We start from the raw sequence: 13,878 nt of genomic DNA on the forward strand, positions 1-13,878 counted from the left end.
TGGTAAGAAAGATAGCAAAGAGGATCCTGTGGTAAGACAGACCGAGATGCCATCAGGACAGAAGTTTTCCTTGCTGGTACATGATTTATGTTGTTGATGGTTTACATATAATTTTTTCTGTCAACTAGGATAATGGGGTTAAAATTTCCCTGTAACAAGAAAGGAAAAGGCCTTTAGATTTGCTTCCATACAGGCAGGGTCTCCTTCTACTCTATTTAGAGAATTTAAAACCAAATGTGTGCATCCTACGGTCCCTCTCTTGAGGGATACGCTCCAGGGCTTTCAACAGCTCTCTGTTTATAGCAGGTGGAGCCACCTTCTTGGCATGCTTTAATTGGGTCAGAGCTCAGCTTCCCTTGGCCTCACATTTCCATAGTTGCTTTTGTATATTTTTCACACCTCCTGGGGCAGCCTCAAACCCTGCTCCCTGCCTAGTAGTCTCAAGTCATCTCCCCGGGAATCAAATGTTGGTTCTCCTATTAATCTAGACTTTAGTATTCATACATTTTGAATGATTTGTTCCTAACTTTTCCTGTAAGCCTATAATTTTATTGAACTTTTTTTTTTGAAGAGCATAGGTTTTTGGTTGGTTGGTTGGTTGGTTGGTTTTAAGACAGGGTCTCCCTGTAGCCCCAGCTGGCCTGAAACTTGCTATGTAGACCAGGATGACCTAGATCTTACAGCTATCCACCTGCCTCTGTCTCCCTCCAAGAGCTGGGACTAAAGGCTGAGCCACCACGTCCAACTAGAGCATAGTTTTGTTTTGTTTTGTGTTTCAGGAACATATGTATTGTGTTATAGTAGAAATATCTGCAGCTAACCTGATTAGAAGATTGTATCTAATAATAAAATGTTAGTAATTGTTAATTTGGTTAATTAACAGGGAATTAATCAGTCTTCATCTCATTTCAATTCTTGAAGCATTTGTCATCTCTGAGACTTGTTACTAACTTTAAGTTGAGTAGACGTCCCTTTTCACATATGGTCTTTTTAAATTTTTTATTGAACTTGTATGCATTTCATAATATATCTTGATCCTATTTTGGCCCCCTCCCCTATTTGCACCCCCCATAGCCCACTTACTGGATTTCATGCATTCTGTCAAAAATTTTAAGGCCTATTAGGTCAAATTTGTGTCCCCAGATGTCCCTCAGTGTTAGTCCATCCACTGGTGCCTGTTTAGCCTGTCTAGCATCACTCCCTTAAAGAAAGCCAACTCACTCTCTCTCACCGAGCAGTGATCATATATGGTCTTACACTTTATATTTTCATGGCATCTGCCACAATTCTGGAACAAAGGAATTCAGTACATGATGATTAATTCAATAAGTATTCCTTGATTGTCCCCAGATTCAGACTTTCAAGGTTCATATAGGAAGGTCTTTTCGAAATTGATCTGGTTCCATTCATTGCAAACATTAATCAACTTCTTTTTTTATTTTTTTTATTTTTTTAATGTGAATGAGTGTTCTGCTTGTATGTGTACCAAGTGCATGCAGTGCCTGCAGAGGCCAGAATAGGGTGTCAGATCCCCTAGAACTGGAATTACAGACAGTTGTTAGCCACCATGTGGATGCTGGGAACAGAACCCAGGTCCTCTTCAAGAGTAGCCAGTGCTCTAAACTGCTGAGCCATCTCTCCAGTCCCCATTAATCAACCTCCTAATCATTATTCTCTCTTATTTTTTGAATATATGTAAGTCAGTTTTTCTTATGGTAACAAACACCTGAGATAAACAGCTGTATTTGTTACTTTTTTCATTGCTGTGACAAAATATCTGACAAAAGTAACTTTAAAATGGAAGGAATCATTTTGGCTCACAGTGTGAGGGTGCAGTCCATCATTAGCAGAAGGTGCAGAAGCAAGACCAGCACTAGCTGTGGCATCAGGAGCATGCGGTAACTGGTTACATTGCATCTCAGTAAGGAAGCAGAGATACTAGAGCACTGAGCCTGTCAGGTACAGTCATAACCATTACAGTATATATCCTGTATTCCTGCCTGAGATGAGGGTGAGCTGCCACGCTGCTGAGACCAGTCTCTCCATTGAACTCCTGTGCCCCTTCTCTGCCCTGGTCTCCACAGCTTGAGAGTCTCCAGTGGCTGCCCATCTTGCACGGTGAAGCCAAATCACTCACTGTGGCCTACTGTCCCTCTGTGATGTGGCTGCCCTGGCCTTATCTCTAATACACTCTGTCCTCATTCACTCCATTGTAGCTACCTGTCCTCATAGCTGTTCCTCAAACACTCCAGGCAAGCCTTTACACCTATCTATCTCTCCCACCTCTGACTCAGACTCTCACTGGGTGGTTTGCTATCCCTCCCTATAGCATTTAGTCACCTTCTGGGTGAGGATGTCCCTGTCACTGCACACATTCACCCTTAAATGCTCTTCTCTATTTTTCTCCTGTGTTTTTATCACCATGTGCTGTATTAGCCACTCATACATGACCCACATCCCCTCTATCCCACGTATAGAAACTGCTCTAGGGACTTGGTCCTCTTTGTCCATGTGTTACTGTGTTAGAGGAGATAGCAGGGGTGCAAAATGGTGAACACTTGAGATCATAACTTGTGTTGAGTTAAATTCTAGTGAAAGAAGCAAGTTCTATGAAAAAGATTAAACCAGGCTGGGCATGGTGGTCCCTGCCTCTAATTCCATCTCTCAGAGGCCAGAAGCAAGAGAATTGTAGTAGAATTCAAAGCCAGCCTGGACTGCAACAGTACGCCCCAGACCCAGCCAGGACTACACAGCAAGATCCTGTCTAGGAAAGCAGAAGCTGTGGTGGAGAGTGCCCAGGCCACTCTTCAGACCAGACACTGTGATAGAGAGTGCCCAGGCCACTCTGAAAAGACACCTCCTGATCAAAGAGCTCAGTGACAGAAATAGCTGTGTAGCGGGTGGCAGCAGGAGGTGTTTTTTAAGGCAAGACCTTGTCTTTGAGACAGCACATCAAGAACACAACTGATCCGCACAGTGATCTGCAATCCACATTTAAAGAGAACAACTGTGAGGCTCTCACATGCAGTCTACAACGTGTATTTAAAAGGCAGACAGAATAATTGTGGGAAAGCTGAGACAGGAAGATCTCAAGTTCAGGGACAGCCTGAGTCAAACAGAGAGACCCTGTCTCATAAAAACCCAAGGGTTGTTTTTCTACCTGAAGTACTTTGTTTTTAAGTACTCAGTGGGATGTTGACATTAATTGGAATTGTAAATAATGCAAATAGCTTATGCTGCAAAACTTTTGAAACCAGAGACACAATCTGACTAATTCATTAATTTAATTTGTTCTAAAGCTCTGAGACAGAAGAACAATTCCATTTGAAAATCTTATTATAGAAAAAAAATATTGCACATGATTTAGCTTTAGGATATGTTGCAAGTAACAACTTGCAAATGAAAATGAGATTTCATTCCTAAATCATTTTTCCCCATAGAATATCTTGTGATAAATCACATACCGTAGCTGTGATTTAGTGTTATTCCATGTTGGTATGTATCTGCTCCTTCGCTTGTAAATCTAGTAGAAAGTTGAAAAATAGTAAATATGATTTCTTCCTATTCAAAAATCACACTTTCTTTATTTTATGTTTTCTAAATTCTGCAATTATGAATATTCATAATACATATGGATTAAATCTAATTCGTCATTTCTGCCAAAAGATACTTCTTCCATCATTATGAAACTATGTAGCTTAGTAATTTTTCCCTCCCTGTAAAAACGAAAGAAAAAAGAACATGTTTTGTTTTCTAAAGCATTTCTAACCAGGAATGAAATGTGGTCCAATATGTTTAATTTTTTCCATCAGAAATACTGTTTTCTAAGCTTTAATATTAGTAATGTTTCCTAGGACATGAAACTAGTTTATAGCAGTAATTCCCAGTGGAGAACTTGTATGCCTTCCACAGAAAAACACAAAGAGCTCCCTGTGTGAGGGATTTTTCTTATACAGTCCTTCATGCCCTATGTCTAAACTTGATGAATACCTTTGACATCATAGTACTTGTGCCTATCATTTTAAATATTTCAAAAGGACAAACAAGATACATGCAACATTCCAGCTACAGATTGGCCTACAGGTTTTCAGAGGATAAATTTTAAAAAATTTATTTATCAGGCAAGATCTAATTTGATGGATCCCTGGAGAAGTATTTTCACTACTCCCATGTCTACATTTTGAGGTTGGGATGTGCATGTATTGGGAAGAGGAGGCACTTAGTGATTCACCCAAGGTCACTGCCTGCTCCTCTCCAGACAGACACATATACATGCTGTCAGTTGCTGTCAATGACTCCACACAGTGATCTGCAGGACCTACACTGCTCCTTCTGTCACTCATTACAGTGTCAAGGGAAGGTGAGATGGTCATGGGGCAGGAAGTTGCTATGGGCCTAATCCATAACTTCCCCTGTCCAGTCCATTCAGTCACTTCTCAGGATCATTCACTGCACTCTTTGGAGTGATCCTCACTGCACTCTGGACCATCAAAGAATTGCACATGAGCTTCCAGGGACGGAGGCATAGGCCTATAATCTCCTCAGGCAGGAGGCTCAGGCAGGAAGATAGTAAGTTGGACTATGTAGTGAATCTGAGCTTAGCCTGAACTAGAGTAAGACTCAAATAATAATAATAATAATTGTAGATGACCCAACTAGTTCTTCCCTGATGTCTTTAGACTCTTGAGCTGCAGCAAATGAAACCCAACTGCAGCTAAACAAATGAGGGTCTAACCACTCCAGCCCCTCCCTTGTGATGTCAGACCCTTGAAACAATGGACCAAACGAATTAAAATTTCCCCAATAATCCCAAACTAGGAGAAAGGAAAGAATTAACCCTGGTGCCAGCCTGTTCTGTTTTCTTTCTGTTGCTATGATAAAACACTCTGATCAAAAACAACTTGGGGAGGAATAGGGTTTATTTGATTTGTACTTCCAGATCACAGTCCATCACTGAGGGAAGTCAGGACAGAAATGCAAGGCAGGAACCATGGAGGACCTCTGCTTGCTGGCTCATTCACAGGCTCACTCATAGGCTCACATGAATCTAGTTTTTTTTTTTTTTTTTATATAGCCAGGACCATCTGCTGTCCACTGTGGGCTGGGCCCTCCTACATCCATTAAGACAATCAAGAAAATCCCTCGCAGTCATGCCCAACCTGCTAAAGACAGTTACTCAACTGAGACTCCTTTTTCAGGTGATTGTAGGCTGTTGGAAGTTGACAGTTAATGCTAACCAGGATACAGTGAGAGGAAGAAAGACATTTCTTTCTTTTCTGGAAGAATTTTCTCCCAGAAAGAAATTTCACATAGTTATTATAACCTGTGAGATCACCTTGCAGGACAGACAGTAGCCAAAACATTAACAAATCAAAGACGGACAAAACCACACCTTAACCAGGACTGCTTAATTATGCATACCTCTTACCCTCTATTCAAACTTAAACCTCATGCCAGTACCCTATAGACTAACTGGGGGTGATCACTGAACGCTTTTATTTCTTACTCTTCCCAGTGTGGCCACAGTGAATAAGTCCCCTTTCTCTGTTTTTCATTGTTAACTTGTCTCTTTAATTGGCATGCTGGGGACAACTCACTGAAGCTACCAGACTTTCATCCTAAAAGTTTGTTACAAGAGGACTTGGAGCATGGCTTTTAATCAAGAAGTGCTACTGGCCTTAAGAATGAAATGGGAACAAGAGACAGAAGGATGTTGGGAAAGCAAGAAGTCAGCACATCTTTAGTTTTGTTTTTCTGTCTCCCCTGCCAGAATTCAGTGCCTTGAAATTAGGTCAGGGGCTTTGATTATTGTTTGTTTTCTGTTTTGTGAATTTCTTTCTCCACTTCTGAATTCCTAGCATACAAGGGAGTTCACAATGAAGTTACAGGATACATTCTTTTTTTCTTTTTTTAAATATTTTATTTATTATTTTTATTTTATGTATATAAGTGTGTTGCCTGCATGTATGTGAGTGGACCCCTGTCGTGCAATGCCGCAGAGGTCAGAAGAGAGCTTCCTTGAAGCTGGAGTTAAAGACGGTTTGTAGCTACCATGTGGGTGCTGGGAATTGAACCCAGGTCCTCTGCAAAAGCAGTCAGTGCTCTTAACCACTGAGCCATCTCTCTAGCCCCAGGATACATTCTTTTTTAAGTATATTTTTCATCTATTCTTTGAGAATTCATACATATATACAATGTATATTTTTTATCCTATCCACCCCTCACTCTCCATCCAACCCTTCCCAGACCCCCATACTATGCCCCCTCCCAACTTTATGTACTCTTTTAACCCATTGAATCCCATTAGGGCTGCCCATAGGTACGTGGGTATAGGCCCATGGGATCATAGGCAACCTACAAGGGACCGTATTCCTGAAGAAAACTGACTCTCCCAGTTGATAGTTATCTACCAACCACCAGCAGTTCACATGATAAAGATGACTCGTTACATTTAAGGCTGGCACTGCATGGTCACTTATTCTCTGCACTTTGACCAGTTGTGAGTCTCTGTATTAACATTTACTGCAAAAAGAAGTTTCTCTGATGAGAATCAAAAACTGTACTAATCTATGGGTATAAAGATAAGTATTTAGGGCAGCTTGATGCTACCTCCATTTAGCAAAACAATAGTAGTAGGCTCTCCCCTAGGGTGTATGACCTCCCCAGCCACAGGTGCTTGGTATGGTCTGCAGTATCAAGCATGCATTCTGTCCCATGGATTAGGCCTTAACTCCAATCAGAATGTGGTTGGTTACCCCCATAACACTCATGTCACTAAGCCACAGGGTAAGAAAAGTCATCAACCAGGAAACCTGTGAATTACAGTAACAAGCAGCCCGGCAAGGTATGCACAAGATGCCTTCTTAACTTACATTGGCCGAAACATGAATGTCCCCATTCCAAACTTGGTAGTATTCCCTAGCTGCTGAAATTGACTGCTCTGTGGCTCTGTTTTCAGCTTGTGGTCAAGGTGCATATGGATGACAACAGCACTAAGTCCCTGATGGTGGATGAGCGACAGTTGGCCCGGGATGTTCTGGATAATCTCTTTGAAAAAACTCATTGTGACTACAATGTGGACTGGTGCCTTTATGAAATATACCCTGAATTACAAATCGGTAAGCCTCTTCCCCAAGTCTGAGCTATACCTCAAAAGCCTGGATGGTCTACTTTGTTATGGGCTTTGGTTTGTTCCTAAAACTTTGATTCAAGGATCTCAAGACATGGTGCATGCCATGGTCCTCCTGTGAGATGAGTGCTTTCCTCATGGCTTCTTCATGATAGACACTCAGAGGGTGGAGGGTGGAGAGTGGGACCCTGGGGGATATGTGCGTTATTACTGTTGCTAGTGGCTCCAAAAGGGCAAGAAAGGGGCAGCATGGTTCTTCCTGGTGCAAGCAATGGAAGCTGAGAAGGTTGTGGGAGAGCCTAGGTATCTGTCAGTGAATGTCCCTTTAGAGACTCCCTCCTTGAAGCGTAGTGTGACTGCCACAGACCTCATGTCTGTGCTTACATCCCTTCCTCCCTCCCAACTTGCCTGATCATCAGACTTTGCCAGTGGAAGAGGCTTAGCCCAAGACAGGGATAGAAATCAATGCGGTTTTTTTCCTTTCAGAAATCAAAGAAATTCTCTGTTCCTTCCCATTCATCCTCAGGGTAACATTGTATCCTAAGAGAGCTATATAGAACCCAGGACTGCCTGCTTTCTGGGCTTGAAGGCAATTTTTCCTATAGAAATGGTCTGCATTAAAACAACTCCTTAATCAGGCCATTGGAGGCACAGGCCTGTAACCCCTATGCTAAAGAGGCTGAGGCAGGAGGATTAAGAGTCCCAGGTCAGCCTGGGCTACACAGGGAGACCCTGTCTCAAAACAAACACAGAAAAAAGCAAACAACAACAAATCAGAATCTTTGAAGTCTTCTTTAACTCTGAGTCAGAAAAAGAAAGAAAAACCTTCCTTTGCCTTTAAGTTTGGTCCAGGTATTCATCTATCGTGTTTAGAGTTTTAAGGAGTGATACTGTGGTTCTTAAAATTTCATTCAAAATAGCTAAACGATCATTGCCCTTTTGTCCTCCCATAAAAACAATATTTCCCCCTCTTTACAGCAATTTAAAGGGAAAAAATGTTAACACAAAAGAGCATGATGACACCCAGGCATGGTGGTGAACACCTTTGATCTCAGCATTCAGGTGGAGGCAGGCAAATCTCTGTGAGATCAGGCTAGCCTGGTCTACATAGCAGTTCCAGGCCAGCTGGGCTACAGGGAAACCTGTCTCAAAATTTAAAAAAAAAGTATGATAACTATTGCCAAAGTATTGTAATTTCTGCCATCTGTAATATTGCTTATGTAAATGAATTCAAAACCTGACACTGTCATGTAAATAAATTTAGATAAAGCAGGAAAGATGTGATGTTGTTATAGGGACAGATGTGAGTCTAGAGGGAAGGGGCTGATGTTCCCAGGTGCTTTAGCCTCTGTACAATGAACCATAGAGAGACACACTGATAGTAACAGGAAAGGAGACAGTTAAGGGAGAGATACAGAGGACCCGTGCCTCCCCTATGGCCTGTCTCCAAGAGAACAAGACAGAAAAGAAGGAGGTAAGGGAGGTTGTCGGTGACCTTTTATGGATCATTAACATAGGACCTGTCTCCCCCCCGCCCCCCGCCCAGTTTATACACCTATCAACTTTTCAGAGCATGTGCTCTTGGCTAAATAAAGCCCAGGTAAGGACTGTCAGTCTTTCCTGGGCTGCCCCCAATCCTATGTTAATCTCTGGAATTTCCTCTTCTATTTTCCTGCCTCAATAGGACATCATGTAACAATTAGGAGTTTTAGAACCTTGTGAAACACTGTGCTTAACTCAATAATGACCTATTTCTCAGTTGAAAACCCTGATGACTTCAGTCTAAAAGAGTACATTTTATTTCATCAGAGAGAATTTTTGAAGACCATGAAAATGTTGTTGAAGTTTTATCAGACTGGACAAGAGACACCGAAAACAAAGTACTGTTTTTGGAGAAAGAGGAAAAATATGCTGTGTTTAAAAACCCTCAGGTAAGGTGACTTATATATCATTAATCTATGTAAAGTATGATGGCATTCTTATCACCTGTGCTAGTGCAATTACTGTCTCATGAAATCATCCTCTCATGGAAGATCACAAGTATATTCTTTTCAAATAAACACAAACAGACTCAGAGCTCTTGGAAATATTTAGAAAGAAAAATACGTTTTTTCTTTTTTTCATTCAAAATCCAAAGCACATCTATCTGTTGTTGTCTAACCTCCCTCCTCTGTTTGAATTTCCATTAGGCTCCATTCTTCCACTATGCCTTGATATATTATAGATTATTGATTTTTCCTACTACAAAGTGGCTCTTTTTCCTAAGGTTCATATTTGGTGTTTATGGGGTACTGGGATAACTAAAGGGCATGTTACTAGGAGGTCTGAGATCCATAACCAGCCACCATGTAAAAAGAAAACTGAGAGAAAAATGATGAAGACAGAAAAGTTTATTTAGTTTTACACTTTATAGAAAAGATTAAACAAAAGCCAAAAATTCTGCATATGTAGATTTAGTCAGAGGTGTGTGAAATCTGTTCCTTTGCCTTCTCTGTACCTTTCACTTATTATCCTGTTTCTCTGAGTAGCAGATTTCACATCCTCACAAAGCTGCTGAGTCTCCTGTTCCTCCCCGGCACCATCTAGACCAAAGGCTAACTCAGAACAGCTGTATGTACTTGCTGAGCTCTGTTTTATAGTACCAAGTACTAGTGTACCCTTATAAGACAGAATAAAAATGTCCCTGTCTGTCCCAATCATATTCTTTAAGGAAATTCTAAGAATATTACAGATGAGAGATCTCCAGGGTCATCCAGACATCTTTTCATTATACAGGTGAGGACACCTAGTCTCGCATCACTAAGGGCAGAATTGGGAGAGTCCAAGGCAGGTCACTTATGGGAGAAGGTTCTTTCCCCTGCTGTTAGTTTTGTCCTTGCTATGACCTAAGAGAAAGAGTTTATTAGCTCACAGTTTCTGAGGTTTCATCAAGGTAGGGAAGGCACAGCAGAGCCTTCACATCTCGTTGGACAGGAAGCAGAGTAGACTAGTCACAGAAAAAGGCTGAAAATGCAAGATGGGGCCCCAAACACACACCCTCAGGGACCTACTTCCTCCAAGCAGGGCCCACCTTCTGTAGTTCCACCAGTCTATTCCCAATAGTGTATTCAGAGTCTGAATCCATCAAGTGATTAGTCCACTCATTAGGTCAGAGCCCTTATGACTAACTGGCTCTAGAAATGCCCAAACAGACACACTCAGTGTTCTTTTAAAAAGCCCCTAAGTATCTCCATCCAATCAGGTTGACAAGCTTAACTATCACATGCCTGTGCTTTGCTATTTTCTGGGGGGTCCTTCTGGGGTTATATGGTAGCCAAGAACAACAAAGCAATTAATAAATATCAGACACTAAAGTGGCAAGTCTTCAACCTGTAACTGCCTTATTATTCATTTTTAATGCTTGTGTTAGTAAGGGTACTGAATCATCTGCTACAACAAAGCGTTCCCATTGTTTCTAGCCTAATGGAAAGAAAAACAGATAAGTCCCCTTAGGCAACAGATGCTTGCTTTGGTACTTGTAGGAAATAAATCTTGGGATGTTTGCTACTATAGTTTGGATATGAAGCATCCCCGCCAAAGGCTCGTGTGTTGAAGGCTTGGTCTGTAGCTGGTTGTGCTGTGGAGAGGCGACTAGACCATGAGGGCACTAAATAGCATCATCCATAGGTTTATCCACTGAGGAGTTAAGTTCATATTCGATGAATTTTTAGGAGGTGGGGCCAGGCCGTAAGTAGGTCATAGGGCTGTGCCTTTAAGGGATGTTATCTTGGCCATGGCCCCTTCCTGTCTGTCTCTGCTTTCTGGTTCTCCATGAGGTAAGCAGCTTTTTCCCCAACACCTTTCTGCCATGCTGTATCTGCCTAGCAACAGGACCAAATGCAAGGGAGCCAAATCCCCTGAGATCACAAGTCAAAATAAAGTCTTCCTCCTTTGAAAAAAATAATAATAAAGCATTCCCTAAATCAATATTCCTAACAAACTGGAAGCTTCTTTCTTCCTCATACAAAAGTGAATGAATTTAGTTCGACGTCTCTGCCATCCTCAGCATTTGACTTCTATGTGTCCAAGACAGCTTTTCTGATTGGCCATTTTCTAGTTGGTAGGAAAGAAGAGAAGACTGGAGAATGTATAATCATTTTTTTTTTAGACACCATTGGCTGGAACTTAGTTACATGTGATTCTGAGCTATAAGAGAAGCTGAAGAATGTGATATCTACATGAACAACTACATGCACAGCTAAAAGTAGGGACCCATATTCAAGCCCACCATTTCATATAACTTCTGCAAAACATCCTTCATATTGAGTCCATAAAATATGGCCGAGGAATTGGGCAGCATGTCCATTGTTTGAGTTGAGGAGGGGCGCATAGAGTTTGCCATGGTGTTTGATGAATTCGTGCTCAGAGCATAGCAATATAATATATGGATCTATGAAAATGAATATTTCTCTTTAACGAGCTCCTGCATTCAGATGCAAAGCATTCATGCAGTTCCTTCTGCCCCTCCCAGGCTTTACTCACCGTCATAAAGGCAGTTGGAACTCTGATCTTTCCTACCTTCGTTTTTCCTCTTTTTGGACTTGATATGAACTAGAATAAAATCACACTTCAGTTTTGTGCTTAGCTTTTTTTCCATTTAACTTTCATTCACGTTGCTGCTTATGCAGAAGTTTATTCTTTTTCCTTGCCATTTACTATTCCATTGTGACTAAACAAGAATACATGCATTCATTGTGTCGTTGACTGACATGTGATTGGTTTCTAGCTTGAGGTTTAAACAGTAATGCTGGTGAGAATATCTTGTTCATGTTTTTTGATGAACATATGCAGACATTTCTGTTGCATAGATGCCGATGAATGAAATTGTTTGAACATAGATTATGTTTATGTGGCAGATTCCCATGAGCAGTTCTCTGGATTCTTTAGGTTTGCTCTTCCTTGACCACTGCATGAAAACTCCTATGGTTCTGAATCCTTGGCAGCGATAGGTGTTGCCTCTTTTTTTTTTTTTCTATTCACATAATATCTTTATTTCTGGAATGCAGTATTTTCCTAGAGTACTTCATAGCCCTCTTACTCAAAACTATGCATTTATTGTTCTTTTTATTGGTGTTTTGAAGTTGTTAACGGTTGTTGTTCTGCATCTTAACAAAATGGTTATCAGGCCTGATGTGCTGGGAAAGTCCTCCATGGTTCTCACTCTCCCACACTTGTTAGGCATGGCGAGAACTCAAGACTGCCTTTCACTGGGGCCGTCTCTCAGGACTGAGTTTGCAGTGAGCATCTTTGAGGGACGAGGCATGCCTCCTTCCAGGACAAAGAGAAGTAAGTGTGCTTCTGTTAGTGATAAAAATCAGCAAATCTTCCTTAGAACTCCTCAGCTATGACGGAAGCCCACTGTATGTGCAGATGGCCACATTGTGTTGGATCCATGGCAATGAGGACAAGGGGAACCAACAAAAACATGCTGATGTTGGGGCCTTTCTGTGCCATGAGTAGTGGTCTTTTGTTCCTGTCTCTGGGGTCCATGTCCTCTGCCGGCATCTATGAAGCAGGAAGAAACTAATCTACTAGCTGGGAAGAAAAAATCACTATCAGACCCAACAGCATGCACCTAGAGCATATGTCTAAACTCACCATGGATTATAGAAAACTACTGACTGTGCGGGGATGCAAGAATCCCTTCTCATATGTAAGAATTTTGTCTCACAACTTAAAACATTCATTTTGTTGAAACCTAGTTTTTATAAAAGTTTGGTTTCACATAAAATATGGTAGAAAAAAGTTACCTTAAAATATTTGTGAATTATGAAATAAGTGTCAACATTTCCCTCCCTATAGCAAAATATTATACATGTACTTATATGAATCGTCAGTATACAAAAGTGTGTATACAATCCATTTATTATCCACTAGTATTTCTCAGAGTGTTTTGTGAACTAGCAAATGAGCATAAGCATTCTGTGGGACTGTTCTTAAATGAGACAGATTTTACAGAGAACCAGTACTCTATACAACAGATATGTTCAGGACAAAAAAATCCTTGGCAGCAATCAGTGTTGCTTTTTTAAAAACTTGTTTTGGTAGATTTTTAATAGTATGTCCTATGGTTCTAAGTTGAATTTTTTTCAGTGCCCAATGAGTTTTCAAAAACGTCTTGTCCATTTGAAAGTCTAGTTTTGTGCAGTCTGTCTTCAAGTTCTTTTCCAGTGTCCCTGCCCCCAACCTGTTTCCTCCAGCTCAGTTAGTATCAACAAATATCCAAAGGCAAGCACCATCCTCTGAAGGTCTGGATTTCTCTCTGTGGTTCCTATCTGTCTTGGCTCTTGACCTCTGAAGACCTTCTTTACAGCTCTCCAACACTCACACAGATGTTTTATTTGTTTTTTTGTTGTTGCTGTTGTTTTGTGGGTTTTTTTTTTTTTTGTCTTATACAAATATTTTAAATAAATATGGCCAGGACTGAGAAGCTGAGAAAGCCCTTGATGGGATGAAGGATTATTAAAGAAACAATGGGAAAGAAATGCTTTCTATAGCAACAATTTAGATTTTGAATAGATTTTAGATTTAGATTTCTGATAAGCACAAATAAAAGCATATAGAGTCGGGACAAATAAAAGAATTTCATCGTCCTTGTCAGTATAGTGGTGAGTATCCCTCCTGTCATGCAGGATTCCAGGGTTCAGTTCCCTGATGGGGAGGTAAGTCACACTTTTCATACATGACAGGGTGCACTTACACACATGCAG

General features: G+C 40.9%; 1 protein-coding gene across 5 annotated transcripts in view; it reads left to right on the forward strand.

Moving 5' to 3' along the window:
• The window catches only part of LOC103732999 (decaprenyl-diphosphate synthase subunit 1), a 240,760-nt gene that overhangs the window by 57,561 nt on the left and 169,321 nt on the right, over nucleotides 1-13,878 (forward strand). For all 5 annotated transcript variants that reach the window (XR_003849344.1, XR_003849346.1, XR_003849345.1 and 2 more), the window contains 2 exons: nucleotides 6,959-7,118; nucleotides 8,939-9,060. Coding sequence is in view for 2 of the 5 variants with exons in the window: in XM_029562923.1 (XP_029418783.1) it covers nucleotides 6,959-7,118; nucleotides 8,939-9,060 (282 nt within the window). In the remaining 3 variants the exon portion in view is untranslated. The remainder of the gene's footprint in view (nucleotides 1-6,958; nucleotides 7,119-8,938; nucleotides 9,061-13,878) is intronic.

This window comes from Nannospalax galili, unplaced genomic scaffold (assembly GCF_000622305.1).
Source record: "Nannospalax galili isolate Female #2095 unplaced genomic scaffold, S.galili_v1.0 scaffold14, whole genome shotgun sequence".
Lineage (NCBI taxonomy): Eukaryota > Metazoa > Chordata > Mammalia > Rodentia > Spalacidae > Nannospalax > Nannospalax galili.